The following is a 27,710-nucleotide window of genomic DNA, read 5'->3' as shown; positions in this document are numbered from 1 at the left end:
ACAGTTTGCACATTTGCATCAGGGTAAAAATCCTTTGAAGAAGCATCAAAAAAAGGGAAAAGAGAACAAAACCTTGAAGGTTCTTTCCTCCCCGACAAACCAGGAGTTCAGCAAAAACCTCCTACAAGTCGGAAGTCATTTCTGAACTTGCCTCGATACATTATTCATGGCCTGGCTGCTGCCGTTGGCCCGCTCGTGTGCCATGGCCTATTTACTGAAGTGCTCATGAATCCATTAGCTGTGAACAGCGGAAGGCTAAGGCTCATCCATAAGCGGCTTCACAGCCACATGAATCATTTCATAATATCTCAGACAATGAGAGGGAATAAACAGCAGCTGGACTGTGGCTAATTCATCAGTCGGGGGTGGAGGGTCAATATTTCTGTCTATAGCGACACGAGGAAACACCGGCCGAAAACTGGAGAGTAAATCCTCACAAAGTCCATAACGCAACCATTTAAAAACAATCATTACGTGACTTGTGTTGCTACTACTACGTCAAAGACATTTTGCGTCAAATACCACTCTTTCTTGATGATTCATACCTTGCAAAAGTATTCATGCCCCTTGAAGATATTTTGTCATGTTGCAACCACAAACTTCAAAGTGTTTCATTGATGCAGTCTTCTCGCTCCGGCTTGCTTGTTCTTAGCAGTTAGTCGACTCCATCTGAAGAAGTTCTCAGAAACAGACAACTAAATGTTTGGTCGTTCAGAGGAAGGCTTTAACCTTCTAGGATTTTAGAGTAAAGAGTAAAACAAAAATGGAGACCAAGTTAGTTTTTCAAACTTTTTGAACCTGCAATTTCCTTTCCCAATTTTTGTGTACGGTAAGAACTAATTTTTTAATCAGTTTTTCTTCTTGTTTTTTATTTTTTATTTTTTCATTTTTGGAACCAAATGAGAAGTCTTCCGAATGCATTTGAGAGTATGACAATGAAAGCTACTATAAAACTGAGTCTAGGCTTCCTCTGCATCTGCTAGGTTTTCACCCAGAAGTGACCGCGCTGAAAAGAAAAAAAAAGAAATTTCAGTCTCACCGCATATGCTGTGTTTCCATTGCACAAAGTGAAATTACAAAAATAAAGTTGTAACCAGATGTTACTACTGACTGGACAGACGAAGAAGACGACAGGAAGTGGTAAGAGAACAATGTGGCATGTTTTTTAATTTTATTATAACGTGATTTTTATTGCATTTTCTTATTTTAATGGTAACACCAAAATTACAAAATTGTGTTTTTTCAACAATAGCAGGATATTGACAAGGTTTTGTAATAGAAAGGGAGCTGTACAGAACAGATGAATGGCAAAAGAGTGAAAAGTTATAAAACTGATCCCCTTATGCCTGCATAATTTTTATTTTCTGGAGATGTGAGGGTTGTTTTCTTTTTCTTTTTTTTTCTTTTTTCTTTTTTTTACATCACTGCGTGTTATTTATTTGCTGGGAGATCAGACGAAGGTGCCACATCATGTCAGTCCTGACACATCACTGCAGAACGAAACGCAGGAATTCACAGCTGGCAGATTCACTCAAAAGGGAGGAGAGGATGTGGGAGTCTCACTGATGCACTCTGCGCTTCATTCCCCCTGCCCTCCTCTGCTGGCATCCTTTTGTACCATGTGTGCCATGCTAATTAAGTATTTATTGCATCAGGTGGAGCTGGCAGACAGCTGCCACTTGCCTCCCTCTGTTCTCCTCTCGCTCTCCTGCCAGGCTTGATCTATTTTTCCACCGACTGACCGATCCCCAGATGTCCCGATCGGTCTTTCAATCAGCACCGCCGCGTGCGCTGCCCCACGTGCGACGCTACAGACGTGACATTTTGTTCTCGTGCTCGATTCTGATGCAGCACTGTAACCTAACCTGTTGTTTTTCTTCAAAGGATGCGCCGCGTTCCTAATTATGGGAGCGCGCAACCCAGCCGTGCGTCACCTCAAGACGAGCAGAGGCTGAAACAGGAAATCAAACCTCTCACCGACGGTGACGGGTTTTGCAGCCGAAGTTCGGATCAAGCCGACATTCCCATTGTGCTTCAAAGGGGTAGATAGAGAGCGTGGGCTGGCATTCAGTCTGTCAGGAGAGCAGGGGATTACGCCTATAGCAGTCTTTCCAGTGAAGCCATTTGCAGGAGGGCAGAGTGGTGAGTGAAAAGGTCAACCCTTTTGGCAGGGATCCCCTGTGTCCTTTCTGCAAGCAGCAACAAGAAATGTCCAAAAGACCAAACTTTGTGAAAATAATCGCAAACTAGAGAATGATGGCATGTATTTTCACTCTTCCCTTGCCAGGGTCACTAATAACTAGATATTTGTTCAATCAAGAAGTGAAATTGAAAAGGAAAACGATTGGTTTATGGCTTAGCTTAACCATGTCAAGCCAAATGAAACCTGCTACGAAGCCAAGTCTTCTCATTTCCAACGACAGAGTACTGAATAAGACTCCCAAAACTTCTCATCCAGAGAAACCACTGTTTGGTTTTGGAAATTCAGTTCTAATTAAGTTCTGTCTGAGTAACTAGTGATTTCCAGGAAATGAATGTTCTGGTAATGTGGTTTGTAAGTTCCCAGAAAGTACCTGGTAAATACCTGAAGAGCACAGGGTAAGTTCAACGAGATCTCCTGAATCCAGAAGATCGCCCGGACAGTTCTGTTGAAGCTCATGGAAATTACCAGATAAGTTCCACGAAAAAAACCAAGTACGTTTGTGCAAAGCCTGGAAAGAACTCAGAAAGTATCCAAAGGAATCACAAGGAGAGGTTTGCTGAAGTTCATGAAAAGCACTGAGTTCTATGAAAAGTCCTTGAAAGTACGTGAAAAATTCAGCAAACGTGTCCAAAACAAAGCAATGGAAATAGATCCATCCTTCATTTCCTTCTTTCGTCTGTGGTATCTCACCTTGCTTATTTCTTCCATCTAAGTCTAACTGTTCTGTCAAGTTGCATGTTTACTCCTATTGTTTTCACAGAATTGACACCTCTTATCATTGTGCAGCAACATTAGTCTGCACTTCCCGCAAGCGTTCACCCTGGGCCAAGTGTTACGTCTCCTTCTTGAATGGAAAATTGCAGAGGTGGAATATTCACCCACACATGCGGCGGAGACAAATGCCTAGCCGGGGCTCTTGAGAGTCACAACTAAACTCCCATTTGCATTTGATGGTCTCATTAAACAGCCCATTAGAGAGCCTCGCCATGCGACGGGGAGGATTTCTGCAGTAATTTGCAGTCTGATGGCCGCGGCCGTGCTTTTCTGCACAGCTCTACCAGGTGCCCTTGGAAAGCAAGCTGGTGTTTGTTCTGACGAGGTTCCACGGTGAGTGTGTTTCTGAGTATTGATTAGAGTGGGTCACTATCGTTGAGCTCCGGTGGCGACACAATTGCTGATTCAGTCTAAAACTAGCGAATCTAACTGACCCAACAATGAGCAGTATCATTTGAACGGTCGTTTGCTAGTTTCTCCTAGTGTCGTACTTATCGTTCTTGCACAGTTTTCTTTCTAAAAACCAACGTTTAGTTTTCTCTAACAATTACATAAGCTAATCAAGATGGAATTTATCATGATTTTGATTGGTTGGCATTCTATCATGGTATCCTAAATGTTTATGGGACCAGTCTTTATACCCTGGTGCTTAATTTTACACACCTATGGTCACCTGAATTCATTGATCAGACTGCAGTATTCAGTCTGTACTTAGGACCAGCGTTTGGGCCTCAACACCCAAAGGTTTGTTTGATACGTGAACAACACTGAACATCCCAGAGTGAAAGGTGGTGGTGGCACCATCATGGTCTGAAGTTATAAAGGGAATTATTATTTTTTTTGGTCAATAAAATTATGAGCACTTTGAAATACCAATTAGCTGGAACTCAAAACTCGCAAAAGTAGAGACATTTTAGGACGGTCTACCCAGTGTCACATTACTGGTGGAAAAGGCTTTTCTATGATTGACCATTGTCTGTTTTGGTTGCTTCACAAAATCTTCTTACACTTCAAATCCATTGTCAGATTATTTCACTGATAATATGGGAAGAATGTCTGCCAGTGAAACTAGCACGTTTTCATAAATATTAAATAATTATTATTATTAAAACAAGCTCCTATATCTTGCTGAAAAGTTACTTGTAAGTTAGTTTTATCTCATTTCAAGTGTACTAAGATATTTGCACTAGAAACTAGACCAAAAATACTTGGTAAGATTAGTTGTGTTTTTAGTGTACCTGTTTATTGGACTCTCAATTTCTTTCCCTATAACACTTCCAGCATTGATTTGTAGATCCAGGCGCTTCACATTTGGAGGAAAACTTCTCATTAAGTCTTTAAAGCCAAAGCGGTGACCAGTGAGTGTATTGGGAGTCGTACTGGGGAAGCAGGACAGAACAGAGTGTGTCAGGTGTTTTCAGAACTCCTCCACTCTTACAGCGACAAAGAAATAAATTAGAATCTGCTAAGTTGGAAAAAAACACACTTGCTCCCGTTAATTAGTTGGCTCTGTAAATGTTAGAAGAATGTCACAGCTCTCCCTGAGCTGTATCGCTTTTCCTCTCTCTCTCTCTCCCTCTCTCTCTCTAGGATCCACTGTCACCCTTTTAATGGCAGTTCACTAGAGCTCTCAAGTCGTGGTATATAAATAACTCTCCTATTGTTTGCACACACAGAAGCGAAGACCTGGCTGTTTGTGAAGGGGAGAGCGCATATCGGATAGTTACCTCGAATGCATTCAGGTTGAAAATTTAAGTTTTACAATCTCTTTGCACTATTAATGATGGAGGGAGATCTGCAACTTTGAACATTTTTAACTGCAAGCTTTTTTCTTTTTTTAACTAATGGTGCATTAAATAAGAACTAATATGCTGTTCTGTGTCGAGATTAAAGAGAGGAAGCGCCAAGTCTGTGTGACGCATCCTTAAAATGACACTTTCATTACGATTGTATTAAATTCATATGAAGACTCATGGTTGTTTTTCGATAAAAACCGCCCCGGCTGATATCTAATACTTTTTTAGTACCAACAATATATTGGGTACACAAAGAGACCCATATTTTGCAAAAACTAAACCTTCTTTCCGTTTTCCACGTATTTTTAACAAATAGTCTCTACAAATAACAAAAGTCCATCTCCATTGCACAATTATTCTGATCATATCTTACAGTTTTATACACTCTGATCTCAATATAACCTGATGCCGCATCGATACAGAGCCGTTCCTCTTGGGGTTTTGGCCCATCGTCCTCCGTTTCCTCCTGAGCTCAGCTGACGATGAGTCAGGGAGCTCTGTAGTCCTGTTGTCTGACACAAATAGACTGTGGGAAGTATTTCTCCTGAGCGAAAACGACCTAAAAACGGAGCGCTGGGCTGGTGCCAGATATTGCTCAGAGGAAGACTGATCCTGTCTCATGGATGAATCACTCACAAATTCTCACAGTCTTGCCTTCTGGCTGCGTTCGGGGTCTCGAAAAAGATGTGTTTTTTTATAGCGTTGTGAGAGATTTCGACCAAATCTCAGGTTAGGAGTCATGTGGCGTAAACAGCAAACAGATTGCAAGTTTGTACTTTAATCATACAAACACAAAGCCTTAAACAGCTTCAATGCACCGTCTAAAAAATGGATGGCAAACTATAGAGATGCACTGATCCGATATTATTATCTGTATCTGTCCCAATATTGAAAAAAAATTCTAGTCCGGGTATCGGTGACGATGTGCCAGACCTGTAAGTCAGATCTATTCAGTGTAATTCTTGCTGCTCTGAGTCATGCTTGATTATTTATTTCACATTATTCTTAGAATTTCTGAAAAAAGGTTTGTTGCAGTTTATTTTTACATATTTGACCAAAGTAGTCAATGTTTTTCAGTTTGTTTCTTTATTATGTATTTTACATTGGCTGCTATACTCCCAATTGAAGAAATTAAAGTTGCATTGTTTTTACAAGTTTAACCAAGCTTGTGAATCTACTGGTGTATTTAATTGTACTGTACTGCTGCAGAGTTATGAAATAAGTTTGTAATTCAGTATATTTGTCTGTGTTTAAAAAAAATGTTTTAAGTGAATTTGGATGTTTTTCTATGGAATCGGTATCAGCCGATACTAAACCTCAGATATCGGTATCAGAAGTGAAAAAAGTGGATCTCTATGGCAAACCTAAAGGCATGGCCGTTCACCGAAACCTGGCAGGCAAAGATGGCGTTGATCAAAGGAGCAACAAAGAGGCCGGCAGTCACTCTGGAGGAGTTGCAGGTTGCAGCTCAGGAGAAACAAGAAGAAGGTGTAGGAAAAATTGTTTTGGTCAGTTCTCATTTTCTGCTCCGACTTCAAATTCTTGGTATTCTATTGAATACACTATCTTTAGAACAAAGAACTATTACATCATTGAACTGTTTCAGGAAATCACTTAATCAAAACTGTACTCATGCCTTAAATCATTTTTAAACTAACAAATGCTTTTGTTTTGTTCAATCTTACGGATGAGACTTAGTTTCTATTTATATTCTAAATGTTTATTGTAAATTACACTACTTTTAGCTACACATTGAATTATAGCACATGTATGTGGTTATGCATGCATGCAACAACCTGCTAGGGGACTACAGATGAAAATCAGGCTCTTTGGCTAAATCTGTCGTATTTAATTTCAAACAAGATGGAAGCGGCATTAGAATATGTGGAAAAATATGGAAAAAGGAGCTTTAACAGGGCACAACTTGGGTCAATTCATAAAAACTAACACACACCCATACGAACAATGAATTTATCACAGTATGTCCAAATCATATTTTAGATTTGCTCATTTTATCATCTGGTAGCAACAGAAGTCGCCACGGTGACATAAAGTCAGTCAACTATGAAAGAATGCATGACAATAAAAATATTTCCTTGTCAAGATGAGCTTAGGGGGAGGAAAGTGACACAACCGTAATCCTTGCCAAGAATATAGTTTAAATACCGAGCTAATTTAAAAAGCTGAAGAAGACAGAAAACTATTAGGAAATAATAGGAAAAAAATTTAACACATCAAAAATGTTTTAAATGTCTCCTTTAGCCATATAAAAATGCTTGAAGTCGACATGGTGTCATACAAGAAACATGAATCTGCTGAGTAATGCATCGACCAGAAACTCTGATCGAGTTGCACCAGTGTTTTTTTTTGTTGTTTTTTTTTACTTTTTTCAAACGGAAGCCAGATGAGAATCTAAATGAAAAATAACCACTAAGTGAAATATTGCGGTTATTTTTGAATGAATTCTCAAACTGTGAGTGGCTGAATATGCTTCCTGTATGCAGAGCTTGTGGCAGATTGAACAGACCTTTCATTTCCTGTTTTGAAAAGTTGATCTTAACAGTCCTCCAAAAATGCTTACAGGTTGTTACATAAGTAGTACATAAACTATATAAAGGTGATGTATTTTGAAGTTACATTATCAGTGGTGATTCTACTGGAAAGTATCACTATTAATAAACAAATGGTTTTTGTACCTGTGTTTCTTTCCATTTTTTTTTTTTTTGTAGGATCTCCATCTTCCCATCAGTTCAGACCAGGATCTCAGCATCCCCCACAGCATAACACTGCCACCATCATATTTCTTTGTAGGATTCAATTTTATCTCAGGAAAACACTTTTTTATATGCTTGCAACATCCTCTATATGACTAAGACTATAAAACTACATATAATGCTTCGTATGATTTGTAGACTGATAGTTATTTTGTCGACATAAATCAGCTGTTGCTGGGCTGTGACTAATTCGCATTGCAGGCCAGGGTCCAGAACAGCCTGGGCAGTGAGCCATACTTCCTGTACCTTAAATCATAACTTGCTGCATGAGATATAGTTTGGAATATTTTTGCCACCTATTGCTGTTTTAAACTTCTCCATCACTATCCGTGCTGTTTGTTTTCTTACAAACCTCTAAGACCTTCATAAAACAGCTGGATATATGGTCGACACAGGTGGAGCCCATTATCCAATCAGAGGAATCATGAAGGGGATTGGTTGCACCGTGGTTTTATGGCTCAGTACATTGAAATATGTGTTTAAAACATGACAAAATATGAAAAAAGATTAAGGGACTTAGATACTTCCAGTCCGCACAATCACGTTCTGAGGTATTTATGAAAAATAGGGTTAGGGGTAGAAAAAATAAAAACGCTGAAGAAGAGCAAGAAACAAGGTTTTGTGTTTTTACATTAGCAGCATTAATATGTCGAGATAAGGAGGATGCTGGTTTTGATGATGAATCTTCACCCTCGCCCCGCCCATGAGCAGCGTTGCCTCGGCGACAGCAGGTTTGCGTGATGACGTTGGATGTATATGAGCGCAGGCGGCGGGATCTCTCTCCCTTTTACCGCCATCGGAGCGGAGTCTCTTTCTTCAGACTACCTAACTGCGCAGCGCCGCTAGACCAGTTCATCCTCCGGCCGCAGAGCGAAGGTAAGCGACAGCGCTTGGGAAGGGCTCGGATGCCGACGCCCCAAACTTTTGCGTTGCCCACGGAGTTCAATTTTCTGTCAGCTGGCGAAAACGACGCGAGGAAGACGTTTATCGCTTTGCTAATGCTAGTCAAATCGAGATAGCGGCAGCAGCCATTGAGACAGGCTCCTCCATGATGTGATAACGTTACACGCCTGTAGAGGAATAAAACAACCGTTCTCCGTCTCTCTTTGTTTTACCGGAAGGTTTTAACTAGTTATTCCTCTAACATGACAACACGTTAGGATAATTGCTATAAGCTTCGACGTTTATAGCATTTGTTGACACGTGTTTAGGTTCTTGTATTTTCAGACTTAACATTATGTTTTGGGACGGTAATACTCCTGGTGGGGAGCGGCGGGTTGGACGCTAGGAGCTGACCGCACGCGACGACCGCCCGGAGTCTTGCATAAGACAAAGGGGGTTAAAACGTGGTGTCGGGGACATAGCGACGCTTAGTAACTGGACCACATTATGTAGCTGGGGCATCCTGCCTGCCCGTCTAACTGAGATGTTCCTCCCACTTGTTCGGGCTGAGTGGTGCGCATCAAGCTAACAGCATAGAAGCTAGCTAACTAGCCTGAATTAGTGGAGCTGCTCGGCGGCAGAAGCGGGAGGCCCGGCTGGAGTTCCACCGGGTAACACACCGGGGCCAAATACTGACCTACATTTATAGGTTGACTTGGGTGTTTTTGTGACTTTTTTTTTTAAATTTGCATGAAGGCTAAATGTTGACACGCGCAGCCTCCCATCCAGGCTTAGTCTAATGGTCTGGCAGACCTCAGCGTGCAACACGTGGTCGTGGCCGGGATTAGGAGGAGAACGGCTCTCCACAAAAAGAAAAGTTGGGCCCAGTAATCTGCTGCTCCGCGGTTCTGTCCCTAAACATATTTCTAACGCACCGGGGTTCCACTGGAGGAGCTGGGCCAGGAGGGCCTCTGCTGCCCCGGAGACCCGATCCTGGGTTAACCGGGTGGTGATAGATTGATGGATGGATGGATCTTTCTAACTAAACATGTTTTTATTTTTTAGTTTTTGATTTGATTGTACAAGATTGAAATGCTAAACCACTGTGGCTTGTTTTGAGATAATATTGGCTTGAAATAAATTCTTTAAAAAACAATTTTTTAATATACCATATGGGCACATGTCACTAAAGTAGGATAGTGAAGCAAAAGTTATTTTCATATTTCAAAATAGGAAAGTCATATTACATAGACTCATTATACATGGAATGATGCATTTCAAGGATGATTTTGGCTTAAAGCGAATGAAAAGTCAAAATGGAGAGTGCCTTTGGGGGATTTTTTTTTATTGCTCATATCTATTTTTAATTTTTTTTTAATTTTATTTTTTTCCAAAGAAACGTCATTATACTGTCCAGGTATTTACTGTGCATTTATTTACAGGACAAAAAACATGCATCAACAGCAGTAAATGGCATAGCCAAATTAATAAGTGTAGATACTTAAAATTATACTACAAATAACTTTGGTTATGAGCCTCTACACTCTCCCTGCAGACTGTTGTACCTTGCTGTCCTACTGAAAGGCCACATTTAATAAAACCTGAGTGAACCATTTAGCAATAGTGCATCAGTTTTTATCCGTGAGACTGATTAATTGATATTTGGTGGGATTCCAAGCCTTGAGAATCTTTTCCAAACTCTTAAATGGGCTTGACAGTCCTTTTTAGGATGCTTCTGAGACCTTTTCTTCTTTTTACTGCATCTTTTCCTTCCTCTCAACTTTCTTTTTTTATACACTTTGGACCCGCACACTTGAGCAATCTGCTGTTGGCTTACCTTTTTCTTTTCTTTTTTCTTTTCTTTTTTTAAATGCATCTTTAAAATCCTGTGACTGCATCTGACTTAAGCTACAGGTCTTGGGACGTGGACTCTGAAATGAGGCTTGTAACATTTTATTTACAGATTTCATTATACCCAGAATGTGGTTTGCTTGTTGTCCTAAGAGCATTGTTGCAGCTGCATTTAAAAAAAAAAAAATATATACCTGAAGGCTAAAACTGCTGGATCAAAACAAAGGTGTCTCCCATGTGATGGAAGAAGGCCAAATTATCTGTCTCTGGCATGGTAATCTATTCTTCCCAGCTCAAGTGGGCAACAAGTAAATGTGTAATGATTTAAATAAAAGCTAATGCTAGAGGTCCAGCCTACACCAACATGATCATTAGCTAAAAATGGAGACTTGGACAGAATTTCTGGTTACACTTTCCTTCAGACGACGTGGGCTCAGAGTTTGATTGTTCACTAATTCAGGATCTGTGTTGAGTGGGAAGGAACTTGACTGTTTATGAATTATTTTTTTTTAACACTGGAGGCTGTTGTTGTAGACCTAAAGTGACAAAGTGAGGATTCTTGAGTGTTTCTCCACCATCCACACAGACTCCAGACATTTCCAGGCAGGTTTCTCTGAACAGAAAGGAAAGACTTTGCTCTCCTCATTGCATGTAATCCCTCTGTGGGAAGCGGTGAGACTTCTGACTCCATTTCTTCCTCCTGAACGAGTCGTCGTCTTCATACTTGCTGATTGTCATGCAGATATCCTTTAACGACACATTTCTGTAGTGAGCGTCATCCGACAGCGAATCTGTACATCCTCCAATTGTTTTTTTTTTTTTTGCATCTGGTCATAAATGTTGATTCGAGGTTCAGCGATCAGGCTTTTCCTGAAGACGCCAATTTTTAAAAGTTTTTCTTTTTTTCTTTTTTTTTTTTTAGATCTGATCTGCTCGATTTCCCACCTCGCTTATGTCGACAGTCAGTGACCAAGTTTACCACCATTTTCTCAGCCAGTCTGTCACTTTTTGATAAGAACTATTTATTACTCTTTTTATTTTTATTTAGCTACCTGTATGACTCGGCAATTATAGCCCCAAGAACACAAATATAGTTCTTGCAAAGCTTCCCCATTTCCTTCTTTCGGACATCGGCGACAAAAAGTAGTGTGACATGCATCACTAAAATACACACAGTAACTCCATTTAATCATATTTTCAAATTCATTGACCTCATTGAACAAACAAGATACAAAAAAAATAAAATGAACAATTGTGCCAGTACAGTTTTAGAGGTTTTTAAATTGAATTAACTGGAATTTATCATGAGAACGGTGAATCAGAATTCTTATAAGACGTTTACCATAATAAATGATACAATAAGTAGCCATCCTTATCACATATTACATGTTTTAGCAAAAGACTTGACTTTTTTTTTTCTTTTATCTCTCCAGTATCATCAAGATGGCAGACATTGACAAGTAAGTGTCGATCACCGAGTTATTTAATCCATTATGTTTCAGCAGGTTTTTTGTTTTTTTTTGTTCCAAATTAAAATAAACGTACTCAAACAAAAGTATTCTACAACAAAAATGTAGCACAATTGTATAACGACGACTAATTCTGCTATGATATTTGAAGTTAATTTAAAAGTATTTGCATATGAATGGGAAATTATATGTATATGAAATCTCCCTAATATTGGCAATAAACTATGAAACTCTGAGTTTTCTTGCCAAATTAAAGCTTGACTATAGCATCCTTCAGCCTGAATGTGTTTAGTTTTATCGACAAATTCCTCCCAAAATGTCCCCCTGAGTTAATTGGGGTCACTTGACACCTGCTGACATCACTGATTCGGGTGTGGTCTGCATAACGTCACCTCTAGAGGGCAGCGTTGCCAACCAGGTCTGCTGGCTACCACCACACATCACAGTTTCATTTTCTTTCTAACGTTTGCGCGACGGTGACTGCGATCCGTCAAGAGCTGAGAGCGGCTCGGTGAATGTCAGCCGTCACCGTGGGGACGGATCCGTCTCCCTGACAGCCAGCTATTGATTATTTCTCGCCCCGAGCTGCAGAGAGGCTAAGCTGCTCAGCTGGTGACGGCGCTTTTGAAGCAAAGTGTTGGAGCTCAAAACGTGATGCCCTTTGCAGGTTAAGCAACAAAACAATCACTTATTTTAGAATCGTTTCTGCTCGGGCTGAAACGATTAATCGATTGAAACAACTACATTTATTTCTGAAAGGGCTGCAAAGATTAACTGATTGAAATAACTACCATCAACATAATTATGAAATAGTTTTTGTTAGGGCTGAAATGATTGATTGAAATAATCAACTAATTTAGTAATGATTAATCGTTGGTATACAAACTCAAAAGGCCATTTGATGGAGGGAAAAAAAATTAAACACCCAATGTATTCAAAGCAGCAATTAAGCTAAAGCTATACAAACAATATCTATACTTTGCATTTAAGATGGAAAAAGCATGTTTTGTCTATAAATGCGTTTTAGCCAAAACTCAAGTTGTGAAGTTTCAGCTTCACCCATTTTAGACCTACTGAAGGAATGCTGCTGCTGCTGCTGCTGCTGCTGCTGCATTTTAGGCAATAAAATGTTTGTCTCATTTAAAAGAAGGATTTTAATTATTTGCATGTTTAATGTATTTCTAATATTGTATAAAAAGTTGTTTGAAAATGAAGTATCTGTAGAATGTGGGATTATAAAAAAAGTCAGATTTAATCATCAGAATAATTGATCTTTAAAATAATTAGTTTCCATGTGATGCTGCTGCTCTATGTCCCAGTTTACCTGCTGAATCGTTTCTGTGGAGTGGAGGAGTGTGAAGTGTGTGTGCTTTGGCTGACCGCCGTCTCTCTTCTCCCCCCCTGAGCAGCAAAGACCAGGCTGAGATGGACCCAGCAGACATGGAGGACGTGGAGGACGTGGAAGAGGAGGAGACTGGAGAGGACGAGAACAGCAAAGGTCGGCTTTCAACCGCAACAACCAACTTCTCGTGTTGGGAGCAAATTACTGGCGTGTAAAAAAATAAAAAAAATACCAGCGTGGCAGTCGTGTTCTTCTGTTTAAACCTAGCATGACGCGCTAATCCTCTTTATTTTGGATGCTGCTGATGTTCATACATTTCCTTTGATGCCCCGACGCGCTGCTTCCTGTGGAGAGAAACGCTGCTTCTGCCTCGTCCAGTTCAGACTACTTCTGCATGTAATCTGCAAGCTTAGAATGCTCCCTCTCTCACACGCACACCCTCACACACTCGCACTCCAGAGTCCCTCTTTCAGGTTGTTTTAGCAGTGAGGTGACGGGAACTTCACCAGCAGCTTTGTTTTCTAGACTATGCCAGTCCTTGTTGTGTTGACGAACAGTTTCATCATCTCCCAAAGAAGAAGCTGTCCGTTTTTTTTTTGTTTTTTTTCCTGTCGTTTTCTTTCCCCCTAAAGAAGCATTTTTGTTTGAAAACGAGCAGCTTGATAAACGTATGTTTATTTGATTCCTCGTCTCCTTTAATCTTCACGCCTGCTGGCTGAGATTTGATGGGTGCTAGCAGCGTGTGGAACACAGCAGCTGTGCTAGTTCTTATCAGAAGACGATGCCACTTTGTTGCTAAAATGTGTTCTGTAGTGAATTTGCATCACATTTTATCTGACTTGATATAAACTCTACAACCCTTTCAGACCATGTTTTTCTCTTTAGCTTCCCTGAACCTGTTAAAAACATCATATTCTCAAGATGGGAACAGCAGGCAGTGCTCAAGAAAACAGATTAGATGCATGTATAATTTTTTTTCTCTTTAAATCTGTTTGCTTGCAGCTCGTCAGCTCACTGTGCAGATGATGCAGAACCCACAGATCCTGGCTGCGCTGCAGGAAAGGCTGGATGGCCTCAACGGCTCCCCATCAGGATACATGGAAAGGTGGGAGACTCCGCTTTTCCCAACGCTGAGAAATATGTAGAGCAGACTGTTTTTGGAGAGCCTTAAACTCTAATCTGAAGTATTATCTATTTATTTATTAGGGAAAAGTAAGGCGTGTTTTTTTTTTTATTTTTTTTTTTAGTATTCTTATCCACATTTGGTAGCTTTTCCCTCATCAGATATGTGAGAAATTGCATATTTATGTGAAATAATTGGAGCTTGAATGTAAAAATATACAGATTTACGAAGCTGCCATGTAAAAACAAGTGACCTAAAACAACGTAAAATCCTTTCTTCTTATCCTAGTAGTGTGTAGGTTTGTCATGATGCTAAAATTTTAAACTCGCTTGACACATTGTCTTGGCTTTCTGTGCCCTAAAAAGCAGTAATATATTTATTGCTACAATACTTAAATGTGGGTAAGACATTTTCAGCATCAGGGCAATTTTGAGAGCTTTACATGATTTTAGAAGGAAAATAAACGACAAACAAGAAAAAAAGACATTACACTGCGGTGGCATAGAGTTGTAGGATGAATGCTGGGATGATCACAGGAGATGAAGGAAGAACCAGAATCTAGTTTTAAAATGTGTTCAGTCAAAGCTTTTCCATTGTTTACAGTGTTGAATAAAAACCTCCATGTTTCTCAGCTGGTTTTAATGTGCTGTGAAGGGCATTCCTCTGGTACGCATTAATAATAATTAGAGGATAATTGAGTGAGCGTTTACTTGCACACACGTTCGCCAGAACTAAACTCAAGGAACAAAGAGAAGACGCACTAATCAGAACCAGTTATGTTGCTCTGATTTGTCATCAGCAGCTTGGATGCAACCCCCCTTTTTTCTGTTCAACAAATGCATCAAAAATTAAGAATATAACTATTTTCAGTCAGTTTTTATAAAGCTTAGAGACTTTCTTTGATGTATAAAACAGATTCTGATTTTTTTTTCTTCCCCCAACTGGAAAGCATTAGAAAACCAAAATCCCTAGTAGCTGCATTTCTATTGACATACAATTTTGCAAATTGGAGTTACAAAAATAGTTTTTGAGCTTGATGGTTTTTTTTTAATGAAATTAGTGTATTGCAAAACTGCGATGAAAATATTTTCTCTCCCCCCCCCCAATTATGTAATTAACTTGATGTTACTACTGATGGAAAATACAAAGAAGACAGCAGGAAGTGGCAGGAGGATGAATGGTTTTAATGACTTATCACGTGATCAAACTCATTCACGTGATTGTAATTGCGTTTCTTATTTAACCGAAACACCGCAACTGTGAAATTGTTTTTCAGACATTGGTGGAATATTGACTAAGTTTTGCACACATTTGTAATCTAAACGCATCTAATGAAAACCTAAAACTAGAGTTGAAGGACACCAGGAAAACATGTCACTGTGACCTCATCAGTTCTGATTAGTCTTGGAGTCAACGCTACGGAGAACTTAAATACATCACACCTGAAATACAAGTGAATCTCAAATGTGAAGCATTGTTATGGTTTTTTTTTTATTTTTGTTTATGCACTCCTCAGCTTGCCTGTTTTCTTTGCGTTCATGTTACAGAAATGCTGAACGTCGCTCAGCTTCCGTTCTCCTCACCTACTAGGTTTTCCTGAAGTCGAGCCGACCCTGTCTACGCCTAATTGAGCTCAGATGTTTGGTTCTGTGGGAAAACATCCCTCTCTGTGTGCCTCCTGCTGCTCCCCTCCTCAGCTGAACCCCCAGCCAGCAGCTCTTTGATCAGCGTGTCAAGTGTTTGGCAGTGACCAGTGAACTCACCAGTCCCATCCCTGCACTGAGGGACCAAACACACTCCCTCGCCAGCATCAGGCCGGCACTTTAATTTGCTGCGCAGCAGAGAAGCCTCCTTCTATACCGGCTCTTTCCAGCTTTCAGCTGGGTGGGCGGAGCTTCAGGAGGTTTAGACGGTGACATGTGAAGTAGATGGAGCAGCTGGAGACCTGGTTGCAGTTGTAGCCCCCCTGTTTCTCTTCATGTTCCAGCCACAAACAGCAAGTGGTTTTAATGGAACTGCAGCTGCAATTACAGTAAATGTTTCTGCAGATTGTTGCATAAAAACCAAAAGCTGACAGTGTTGTTGTGTAAATGTTAGGAACACATTAGCGTATTGCTTGATGAGGAATGACCTGCTTTGTTCCAGATGGCTGAATTTAGTTATTTTTTTATTCAAACTGTAGAATTTCACCCGAAAATGGTAGGTGTAAAGGTAACAAAAGTAAATGATTCAATAAAAAATGACTGTAAAACTTTCTATTCTGAATTCCTAGTTGCAGTTTGGGTAAATTACTTGCAGGCAGATTACTGACTTTTTCTTTTTGGCTTGGTAAATGATGGTGATGAAGTTAATCTTTTTGGCTGGATTATCTAACAAATTGTAGCAATCAACATTAAATGAGGTTGATTACTTTTTTTTGTTTTGTTTTTTGAAACTCAGCTTTGAGAGACAATTTATTTTCTTTATGGTTTCGGTTGCGTTTTATTTTATTTTGTTTTGAAGTCACTACTTTGCGATGGTAAATCAGATGCCATCAGAAACCAGCAGTTTCTGGTTAACAGGTGAAAATAAAACTTTCTGTCCAGCAGTGATGAAACAGTTGAGTCCATCGCCGTTCAGATTAGAGCTGCTGTTTACAAGCAGTTTTGTTCCTATAGGAAGTTCCTCTGTGGGGATCTGTAGCCATCAGCTGACCCCTCACACCACATTTCTGCTCCCCACAGCTTACCAAAGGTCGTAAAGAGACGCGTGAACGCTTTGAAGAACCTGCAGGTCAAATGTGCCCACATCGAGGCCAAGTTCTACGAAGAAGTTCATGAATTGGAGAGAAAGTACGCAGCGCTCTACCAGCCCCTCTTTGACAAAGTAAGTTGGTTTCTCTCTGTTGACATGTAGCGCTGCTGAACCCATAACTTTGTGTTCAGCAGGTCTGGAGACTTGGTTTGGTTTGGGACCAAAGTTGCAACATTTGTTCCATTTTCATCTGCTGCTGTTTGCCTTCACTCTGCACTGTAAAACAAGACAAATCCTTTGAGAAATGTGTTCAACTCCTCGCCTGTGGGTGGCGCTGCACCAAGAATTACTGAAATGACATGAAAATGTCTGAAGGCATGAGAGCAACTTTCTTCTTCATGAAAAGGAAAAAAAAGGCGGTATAGCAATTGTAGGATTTCTCTTTTCTCGAGCACTAGAGACTTGCATTTGTTATGGTTGTATTTACCCAGAATGCCCTGTGTTATAGTTCGCTTCCTGCTTTTGGAGCGGTCTCCGTTCTCCTTGCAGCCACATGTGGATTCGAACTGCACCTGAGTTCACTTCAACTGAACCGAGACAAAGGTTCCTAGGCTGACCAGAGTTCACTTTCTTGGTTCGAGTGTGCATTCACACCTCCCCAAGCAAACTAGAGTTGGCTTGGACTGGTGTGAATCCACCCTTAGTCTTAACCTGCGTTGCCAATGTTGGTAATAAACCAACATTGGCATTCGTAGATTTGATATTTGTTAAAAATGATATTCTGTTGTTCCCCATAAGCAACAAAGGCACTTCTGTCCTCTGGTCCATAAGCCACCTGGTTGTGCTTTTTGGGACCATTTCCCAAAAGTTTGTACCAGTGGAAAAACGGAGAAGTGGTTCTGAACTGTTCCAGAACCACTACGGGAGCCTCTGCTCTCTCCCTCCACCTCTGAAGCGTTTCCCTTCTTCCTCATCAATAAATGCCTCCAACTCTATCCATTTTTTATTTATAATTAAACCAAAAACATCTTTATTTTTTTGTTTTGCACTGTTTTGAGCTAGACATAAGAAAAAGCTTTAGTGTAAAAGTAAAAATGAGTATTATTCAAAGGTTTTACCTCTGGAAGTCGCAACTTGCCTACTGTTTAGTTTCAACTATTTGCTCCCAACACCTGCTGTTGACTCATCACTTTTCTTTTTTTATTTATTTATTTATCTTTTTTTTGCAGAGAAGCGAAATAGTGACGGCAGCTTACGAGCCCACAGACGAAGAATGTGAGTGGAAGACCGATGAAGAGGAAGAGCTGACAGTAAGTAAGCAGGTACAGGTGACTTATACAACCGCATGCTTCCTGTCTCCCTTCAATCCAATCACATCTGTCCATCAAAAATCAATGAAGACGAAAGGCTTGGCAATGCTTTGTCCTGTCGTGTTTTCCCCCTCTGGTTCAGGATGAGATGAAGGAGAAGGCCAAGTTGGAGGAAGAGAAGAAGGACGAAGAGAAGGAAAACCCCAAAGGCATCCCAGAGTTCTGGTTAACAGTTTTCAAAAACGTGGACCTGCTCAGCGACATGCTGCAGGTACAGATTAGAAAATGGGTCACAAACCATGCAAAATACGAATGGTTTGCTGCCACCTGCTGGCCGAGACCCGATAGTCCACTAAACGGCATCATTTCCTCTTTCAGGAGCACGACGAGCCCGTTCTAAAACATTTACAAGATATTAAAGTAAAGTTCTCCGATCCGGGTCAGCCAATGGTGAGTCGGCATTATTTAGATGGTTAAAACCAGGAAGTGAAATGCTCTGGTTTTTGTTTTAATCTGTGCTCTCTCTCCTCAGAGCTTCACATTAGAGTTCCACTTTGAACCCAACGAGTTCTTCACAAACACGGTGTTATCGAAAACCTACAAGATGAGGTCTGAACCGGACGAGAGCGACCCGTTCTCCTTCGACGGGCCGGAGATCATGAGCTGCGTCGGGTGAGCGTTCGCTCCCACTTTTGATTCTCACAAAGAATGCTTGTTATTTACTGGGTTTTTTTTTGTTTGTTTTTTTCCCCAAAAGATGCACGATCGACTGGACAAAGGGAAAAAACGTCACATTGAAAACAATCAAGAAGAAGCAGAAGCACAAGGGCCGCGGCACGGTGAGGACCGTCACCAAGACCGTCCCCAACGACTCCTTCTTCAACTTCTTCACCCCGCCTGAAGGTGAGAGGCGACTTTTAAATTCGCTCAAGGTGTTTTGTTTCTGGTGGCTTCAAGCATCATCATTTATTTATTTATTTTTTTGTTTGCAGTTCCAGAAAACGGAGAGCTGGTAAGTGTTGCAGCGCGTCGCCTCTTCTGTGACGCTGTTGTTTGGAGTGTGAGACGTTGATCGCTTGTCTTCAGGACGAGGACTCCGAGGCGATCCTGGCGGCAGACTTTGAGATCGGCCACTTCATCCGGGAGCGCATCGTACCGCGCGCCGTGCTCTACTTCACCGGCGAGGCCATAGAGGACGACGACGATGACGTGAGTGTTCTCTCCAACAGGACTGGGCCAAATGGCTTAAAAATTAAAACCTCACACTTTTGTTTCTTTTTGTACTAGATCAGATGTTTATTTGTTTGGGTTGCTTTCTTTTCTTAAAATGAAAAGACAGAAAATATTTTTTATTTCATTCATTGCTTCTGTGAGTTGGACAACAGTATCAGGGCCAGGCTGTGAGAATTTTTAATGACAAGAATAAAATTGTCATATTAGCAAGAAAAAAGATGCAATTTTAGCAGGGAAAACTGCGACACATGTGGTTCTTCAAAGTAGAAAGTTGTTTGCACCATTGTTTCAAAGTTTTACTACCGATGATGATTTAATTAGTGTTATAGAATTATATGTAAAATTTATACCAAAGTACAACTTCACAAGATGCTCAACATTCCTCATTTTAATTTAAAATTTTACTTTTCTTATTTGGCTGCTCATAAAATTACAATTTTATTCTGCTTGCATTGAGACTTTATTCTTTTATTTTGACTTTATTGTTGCATGACTTTACTCTTGTAATTAAAAAATAAAGACACGGTCTGTCCCTAATGCTTTCAGAGTTGACCTGAAATCAAAAACACAAGATGGCTGCACTCATATCACTCTGAACTATAGAAAACTCCAGAAGTGTATAGGTGGAAAAAGAAATTAAAATGTTCAATTTATCACCCAGTCTTTACTCTTTTGCACGGTAACAGATTTTTTGCTTCATTGTGACTTCAGGGCTCTGAATCTAAAGCATTTCTTCTTCTTCTTTCCTCTCCTGTTCCAGTACGATGAAGAGGGCGAAGAAGCAGACGATGAGGTAAACATGGCTTTAAAGAGCTGAAATGAGGCGAGCGTTGAAGCAGAGTTGCTCACGTAAAGCTGCTTCTCTCCAATCAGGAAGGCGAGGAGGAGGCCGACGAGGAGAACGACCCCGACTACGACCCCAAGGTGAGCTGGCGAGAACACGCCGTGATGACTTCCTCTAAAGATCTCTGGTGTCCTGAGAAAAGACCTTGCTCAGCAGTTCCCGGCTGTCGGCTCAGGACGCTCCAGGCAGAAGGCTAGCCACAGCTAACGCTAGCTTTCTCTGCAGTGCACTTTTCACGTTCCTGGGGGTCCTGAGCCGCAGCAGGAGAACAGCTGTCCTCCCAACACTTTTCAGATCTCAGCATACAGAATACACTGTCAAATTCAGCTCATTCACAGCCACTTTATCTGTGGTTTCCCCATGAAAGATGGGAATATAAACGCTTTTTTTTCTTTCCTCCTCTGCATTTCATCTTTTATCAGTTGCTTAAAATTGAATGCTGCATGCCGAAACTAAAATGATAAAAATAACACAACTAGTTTCCTTTTAAACAGGAAGTAGTTAGTCCTGCAAGTGCTTTAGTTGATTTATTTCATTTTTTTTTTAACATAATGTTGAACAGTTACAATGTTACAGTATTTTCATATCCAAAATCCTTATACAGTTCATTTTTAATTACCATATTCTCCAGTTTAGGAAGTACTGTCTTGTTTCTGTAATTATTCTGATTTTATGTCATTTTACGATTTTATATAATTCTGATGATCATAGCGCAGAGCTAATGAAATCCCAAAATTCAGTTTGTTAGAAAATTGGAATCACAGAAAAGCAACCAATAAGAGAAGGCTGATGAAAAGTGTGACCAATCTGCACGCAGCGATTGGTTGCATCAGTTAGTGAATCAACGTGCCACAGCTTTATTTATTTATTTTATGCCACAGCTTTAAGATGAACTTGAGATGTTCTGAAAGCCCAGCCTGCTTTGAAAGCAACCACCAGATCATCTTTGCTGTTCAGTCTGGCGCCCCCTACATTCCTTTTAATTATTGACTTGGACTTTGTGTGTTTTTTGAGCAGACCTTGAAACAACAGTTCTCCTTGAGATCAAGTACCTGGGGAAAAATTAAAACGTTCATCCCTTCCTCACATTTTCTACCACACTTTTTCCTTCCACTCCTCTTCCTATCAAAATTTAGCAGTGATGTGAACTGCTTATTTTTCTGAGAAACTGAATTCTGGGTTTTCTATTGTTTTAATCGTTGAAACAAGCCAATGGCTGGTGTAGCTCCATACAGGTAGCAGGTAGTTTGTAGGGCTGCTTCACGGCTCTGATCCGTTTTCTGTAGCTCTTATTTCTGCTTCCTCCTGAGCTCCAAGGTCTTTAGACATTCTGTATTCTGCTGGTTGTGCTTTAGGTTTGTTTTCCTGTTCATTAATGTTTCTTCGTCTTCAGTCACTTGCATCTTTTGTCAGCTACTCTTTAAATTTTTCCTCACTAGGTTTAAATGGTGACTATAGACAAATAACCCTATCCTGGTAGGTACAGCTTGCGATTTGTCAGCTCACTACCATCAACTCCCTGTCCCACCATCTTACCATTTTGATTTATTTATTTATTTTTTTTTAAGTTTGGCTTTCCTTCTTTTGGTTTCCATCCGCCGTCTCTCTGCACTCCCCTCCTGCTCCTCTTCCTCCTCCGCCGCCGTCCTGCACTTACACTAATCCACCAGTTTGTTGTTGGATTTAAGTTTTTGTTTTTTTTTGTTTTTTTTTTTAGTTTAACCCATGAGATCAGTATTTGCACCTGTACCATTTCTGTGTATTGAATCTTGTCCAGCCCTCTCCTGTTTGCTTATTTTTGTTCCTGCTGTGGTGAAATTCTGGTTTCCACAAACACCCAGAAAGGCTGTAGGCGACCACCAATTCCATTTTGTTGGTACCCATGAAAGATGTGCAGCAAAAACAAACCTGGAAATTAATGTTTTATTGCAGTAGTGTCATCTCACTGAAAAAAATTGAGGAAACTCTGGCTTTAAGGGTTGAGGCTGCCCAACACTTTGTGCAATCTGTCACTTTTAAAATTTTTATTTTGTGATTTGTCTTTTTAACCTTGAGACTGATTGACGTCACAAACTAGTCAGAATATGAATAACAAAAATCTGGTGGCCTCCGACCATAAACACACACTAATGAACCATCACTGGGTCTTCTGCCAGGATCATGATCAAACCAACACAAAATAAACCTACCATGACTATATTATCCACAAACCAGGCATGCAGTAAAAATTTAAATTTTCCCAAGTTGGAGAAGGTGTATCCTAAGACTACAGTATCTAAAATTAATCTAAAATGTCTTAATTTGTTAAAAATAAAACTTGGCATTGGTCTTAAAAAATTTGGAGTGACATGCAGACATCTTCATCGCATTCTGTAACATGAGGCGGATGAAGTTACTTCTAACTAGCTGCTAATGTACCCTTGCTAACTAGCTAGCTTGTTTTGGCAAATCCAAATTTATCTGCAGCTGACTGACGTTTGTTTTCGTCACTGGTTTACTTTTGTTCCCAGCACAGAGCAATGGAGAAGGATCTGTTAACCATCTCCCATTTTTTTTTTTTTTTTTTTTTTTTTGGTCTTGAGTTTCATTCAAGGCTTTGTTGAAGTCTTAAACTTGACCTGCCAAAACCTGCAGAGTGAGATGGTGCTTCTGCTACTCAAGTTTAATTTGAACGCTTTACACACATTTCAACCAGGGGTGCCAATAAATGTGACGGCAAAGTATTTGGTGTCGTACTGCCCATTAACATGTCATTTGTTGTCTTATGCTACATGCTAATCTGCTTTAATGTCAGACATGATGGCCAAATCATTTCAGGTCACCTTAAGATGCTAACCTGAGAATTAGATGTTGGTCAGCAGTAATTATGTGCTTTCTATAATGAGATTTAAACAATAAGCTGATTGCAGACACCCGAACCAAAGTGTGACAGGACACTAGTTCTGTTTGGGAATTCCTGGTTTCTGTATCCTGAGATGTGAAAAGGATTTGAAGTTTAGTTTCTGTTGCTGCCTCACATTGACAAAATAAGCTACAAGCAGAATTGAAGGTTTGTTTTTACCTCTCAGTTGTAGTTCATCTGATTTGAGTTGTAAAAACAGATTTTCTGTATTTTTATCCGAAATGAGAAAAATCTGCTCTTTGTTAGGTTTTAAATGTGCCTAGCTGTAAAAAAAAAAGCACAGATTCTGTGCATGAAGTCATGATGGAAAATCTGATTAAAAATGAAACCCATCAAAGACATTTTGGAGGGTTTAAAATTGTTTGTAAAACAGGCATTTGGCTTCTTTTAACACCGTTGTACAAAATGAGGAAGAGGCCAAGTGACCAGTGTCCAAACCAAACACTGCATGTTAGTGACATCATACCAGAGCAGTGATGATCTGGACTTGTTCTGCCTCCAAAGGATTTAGGAGGTTAGCAGTCCTGAGTTGATGCTCCTCAGCCACCAGGCCAGACATGAATACCTTTCTAGAGCTAGAGATGCTAAACACAGCAGAATGACTGAAAAGAATAAAGTAATGCAGTGGCCTAGTCAAAGTCCAGACCTCAACCTGATTGAGGACTTTGCGAGAAGGGACTTGGTCCTGATAGTTTGTTTAGAACCTTGTAAAGAGCAGACTTGTAATGATGCCCAACCACTTGAATGAAAAGAATCAAAACTTTGTGATATAGTCTCAGGAAAAACCCATTGGGGACATTTCCATTATATAACTGAAGGACTTTAGTCGCAAATATAGTCATTTTACTGAGTGTCCTCATCGGTCTGAAAAGCCCCGAATCAGAGCACCGAGTTCTTACAAGCCAAATAGACGCTGCTCGCCATGACCTTCCTTCAGGCAGTGTGACCTCTACAGCTTCAAGCTGCTTGTTGACCGTGGCTTCATGTGTAGGCTGTCTTACTGTACGGAGGCTTGGTGTTGACACCCCACCCTGTTGTGATTTGTTTACAGAAGGACGGAACCCCCCCAGCTGAGTGCAGGCAACAGTGAGTCCTTGCCTGGCTGCGATGAGGATCAACTGCACTGTACTGGCTTCTCAAATTAAAAAAAAGGAAGAAAAAAAAACAAACAAAAAAAAACATACAAATTAAAAAAAAAAAAATAGTTATCGCCTTATAATGTTTTGTATTTTTCTTGGTAGGGAATTTGAAGAAAAAGTTTCCAGATTTTTGTTACGAAACCAGTGGTGATATACTGCGAGCTGTTTGGCTCAATATACATGATATTTTACTAGACCTGTTTCCTCCTCGTCCTCCTCTGTACAATAGCTAGACGACAGGAAAATGTCACCCTCAAACAGCATGACCTTGTTTCTTCACCGCTAAACTAGTTTGGGTTCTTGTGAAGTTTTTTGGATGTGTTTGCTCTTAGACAACAGCTGTGGTTTAGACTGCAACATAGTGGCATCAATTCACACCACTCCTGACCCCTTCCAATTGTTGCCCCTTCCTTCCACCAATGTCCAGGTTGGTTGGTTCTGGCCTGTCCCAGGTGTTTTTTTTTTTTTTTTTTTTTTTTATTATTATTATTAATGGCGCCTTGAACGCACTTGAACTAGCACTGTAGCATTGCCAACATCAAACGTAGGACCTGTAACTTGGGTGTTCATTCCCGTTTGCCCGACTTTTACTTTCTCTCCCCAAAGCGGACGCCAAAGTTGTGTCTGCCTACCAGAAGCGGCTCATCCTCAAGGTTTTCCCTCTCGATACATTCCAGTAAGCAGACTGGCTCAACGACGAACCTCTTGGTCTGCCACTGTTCAACTAGACGGACTGTTAAAATGGATCAAAACCCCGCTGCTTGTGCTTGTGCCGACCTCCTTGCTCCTAGGGCTCGGCATAGGCCCGGTAGAGTCTCTCGAACATTCCAGGGATTTCTGTTGAGTAAGGACTTTGCAACCAGTCCCTTAACCTCGTGATAAGGCTTTTCTTAGGCTCGCTGTGGCGTGGCTGTCGTCTGTTCTATTGCACTTTGTACTAGTGTGTGGTGTGCCAGTGGTGTCGCGTCATCAGTTAGCAGAGTATTCCTTGTAAGCAGCACTTTGTCACTCTCTGTCTAAAAGGACCAGAGGGGATGATGAGCAGGTAACGACGCTCTGGAGAGCAGAAGTCGTTGCTCTCTGGTTTTTAAGTGCATTTCCTTTCCTACAGAAAGGGGCACGTTTTCAGAAGCTTTATCAAATCTTTGGGCAGATGTAGCACAGGGGATGAGCAAAAAGTGTCGGAGTCACCTACCCTTACTACTGTCCCCCGTTTATCACCCTGACCTCTTGTGTCGCCAACTTGTCCAGACTAAAGCCCAGCGGTTGAAGTCCTTTGTACATTTATTTAATTCACTGTGAAAGGGGGGGAAATCACACAGCCATTGTTTTGGCCAATGACCTTCCTCCATCCCTGCTTCCACCTTCTTCCTTTTTTATTTTTTTATTTTCTCCTATCAAGAATGCCACAGAAAGTACGTCAGAGCAATACTTAAAGCTAAGAAGGGACTAAGAAGAGGAATCCTAGCCTGCCACCCTCCTGGTGTCTTTAGATGTTGGTTGTGTTGGACCTTATCGTGTCCTCTGTGGAAAGCCGGGGGTATCTCTTATTCTGCAGGGAGCATTCACATCATATTCATTGAGAGAAGATGCGACTGGCCCTCTGTACGGTCACTCCTGAGCAGCTGTTGTCAAGGCGAAATGCTATGCTACAAAAATACTAATGTACTCAATACCTGTACGTGTATGTTCCTGAATAAATTGGTTAAACATGCCTCCTTGTTTTTTTTCTTTCTTTTTTTTTTCTTGAGAACAATTTGTTGCAGTCGTAAATGTCAAAGGGGATATTTAGAAATCACAAGTTGATTTCTCCTATGGATTTTGAAATGGAGCAGCCTTAGTCAATATGCTTAAGCATACAGTCTTTTCTGTAGGCTCAACAAAAACTGACTTTTTAAAATTAACCCTCGCACAATGCTCAGGGGGAGCACTGCAGATGTCACGGTCAGACAACGTGGAAGCAAAGGGGGGTTGTCCTGTCAGACTCAGTTTTTGAAACCACACACTAAAAACAAATCTTGTAAAGGCTCGTGCATGTTTTGGGTGACTGCTGAACCGCACACAAGGTAAAAATCTCATGGGATCCATTTGACCCAATCTCTTTAGGCCCATCTTCTCGTCTAGCTTTTAAATATGGTAAAACAGAAAAACGACAATCTTTAAACCGCTTTACTCATGTCTGTATTAGAGGTATATCGATAGTGGTTTTCTGGCAGCAGTCTCCCAAAATGAAGGAAATGGGGAAGTGGATGGAGCAGGTTTGTTTCTCACAGGAAGATCTAGAATGGTGTGCTGCCTCCATTTCTCCTGTAAATAATTAGCTGCTTTAAGCTCAGTGCCAGGTCAAGAATCCACAGCATTTTTAGCAAATTCTAAAGTTATTTTAAACCATGATGAGATGAGTACACGTTGATCCACGGTGGTTGTGAATCGCCCACTCCAGGTCCTGGTCATCTCACCTCATTTACTGAACTTAATTTGTGTACAAAATGGTGATGCCTTCTTCAGGACGTTTTGTACCCTCCATGGAAAAGTTTAATATGAACTAATTAAAGCTAACATTCTAATATATATCCTGTCTCATGGAAGGAAATTTGATAACTGCTGTTAATCGGGTGCCACCTTTTATACCAGGAGATGGTGCAATGCAAAATTTTCTGGAGCAGACAAAAAGACTTTGTGCCCAATAGCTCAGGAAAATGAACATAGATGTTTTCATAAGAATGTCAGAAAAATGTCATTGAATTGCTGTCTGAAATTTGTCTCGATAATGAAATGAATGAAAAATTTTCTGACGGGCACCCATTTCCCAGATAAAGATCAGTTTATTTGCATCTTTAATTTTCAACAATGGTAGAGAAATGTATTAATAGACTTTAAATTGATTCACTGAAACACATGTAAGTCATCAATTTGGTGTTGGAACTAATCGATTCCCCTTTATGGCTGTGATATTTCTTTACCTTTGAATAAAGTTTAATGTGGGAATATTTACTACGGAAACCACGTGAGCTAAAGCACCGTTTGCTATCTGGAAGATCAGCACCAACATGTAAAAAAACAAATGAACCTTTAATCAAAGTTGCTCTAAATCAGTTGTGGAGTCCTTCAAGGTTCCGTCCTGGGTCCTAATTTATTCATATTATATAATAATGAACTCTAAAGTTTTAAAGGAGTTTTTATTCTTTGTATTTGCAGATGACGAATTTAAGCTAAACTGGAAGCCACATATTAAAAACTAAAATATTTAGAACTTTTTCTTTCACAAAATAAACATTTTAAACCAAAACTATTTTTGTTGTACTGTCGTATGGTCCTTCATAGTTCCATACATT

At 40.3% G+C, this 27,710-nt stretch overlaps 1 protein-coding gene and 1 long non-coding RNA gene across 6 annotated transcripts; one reads left to right on the top strand and one right to left on the bottom strand.

The window, feature by feature from the left end:
• Positions 1–1,092: 1,092 nt before the first annotated feature.
• On the bottom strand, positions 1,093–24,281 carry LOC107838552 (uncharacterized). Its single transcript, XR_001664634.1, has 3 exons — positions 23,703–24,281; positions 9,020–9,029; positions 1,093–1,103 (listed from the first exon to the last, which is right to left on the bottom strand). It is a non-coding gene; the product is annotated as an uncharacterized LOC107838552 (long non-coding RNA).
• nap1l1 (nucleosome assembly protein 1-like 1) lies at positions 8,311–26,089 on the top strand. 5 transcript variants are annotated; one of them, XM_007571243.2, is made up of 16 exons: positions 8,312–8,423; positions 11,714–11,740; positions 13,159–13,247; positions 14,094–14,196; positions 16,938–17,079; positions 18,177–18,269; positions 18,400–18,528; positions 18,636–18,707; positions 18,790–18,929; positions 19,015–19,160; positions 19,250–19,269; positions 19,344–19,466; positions 20,251–20,283; positions 20,364–20,414; positions 21,774–21,810; positions 24,288–26,089. In XM_007571243.2, the coding sequence occupies exons 2-15, from the start codon at positions 11,724–11,726 to the stop codon at positions 21,777–21,779; spliced, it is 1,164 nt and encodes a 387-aa protein (XP_007571305.1). In that variant the 5' UTR covers positions 8,312–8,423; positions 11,714–11,723; the 3' UTR covers positions 21,780–21,810; positions 24,288–26,089. The 5 variants fall into 5 exon arrangements, with proteins under 5 accessions (XP_007571304.1, XP_007571303.1, XP_007571305.1 ...); XM_007571242.2 differs by lacking the exon at positions 21,774–21,810 and having other exon boundaries at positions 8,311–8,423; positions 18,177–18,257; XM_007571241.2 differs by lacking the exon at positions 21,774–21,810 and having other exon boundaries at positions 8,311–8,423; positions 18,177–18,257; positions 18,394–18,528.
• The last annotated feature ends 1,621 nt before the right edge of the window (positions 26,090–27,710 follow it).

This window comes from Poecilia formosa, unplaced genomic scaffold, assembly GCF_000485575.1.
Source record: "Poecilia formosa unplaced genomic scaffold, Poecilia_formosa-5.1.2 Scaffold277, whole genome shotgun sequence".
NCBI classification, from domain to species: Eukaryota; Metazoa; Chordata; class Actinopteri; order Cyprinodontiformes; family Poeciliidae; genus Poecilia; species Poecilia formosa.
Note: the sequence above shows the minus strand (reverse complement) of the source record. Positions and strands in the feature narration are given on the sequence as shown.

Coding starts and splice junctions, on each gene's coding strand:
- nap1l1 (XM_007571240.2), top strand. Junction 19,270..19,343: donor TTCCAGAAAACGGAGAGCTG/GTAAGTGTTGCA, acceptor GCTTGTCTTCAG/GACGAGGACTCCGAGGCGAT. Junction 19,467..20,250: donor TAGAGGACGACGACGATGAC/GTGAGTGTTCTC, acceptor CTCCTGTTCCAG/TACGATGAAGAGGGCGAAGA.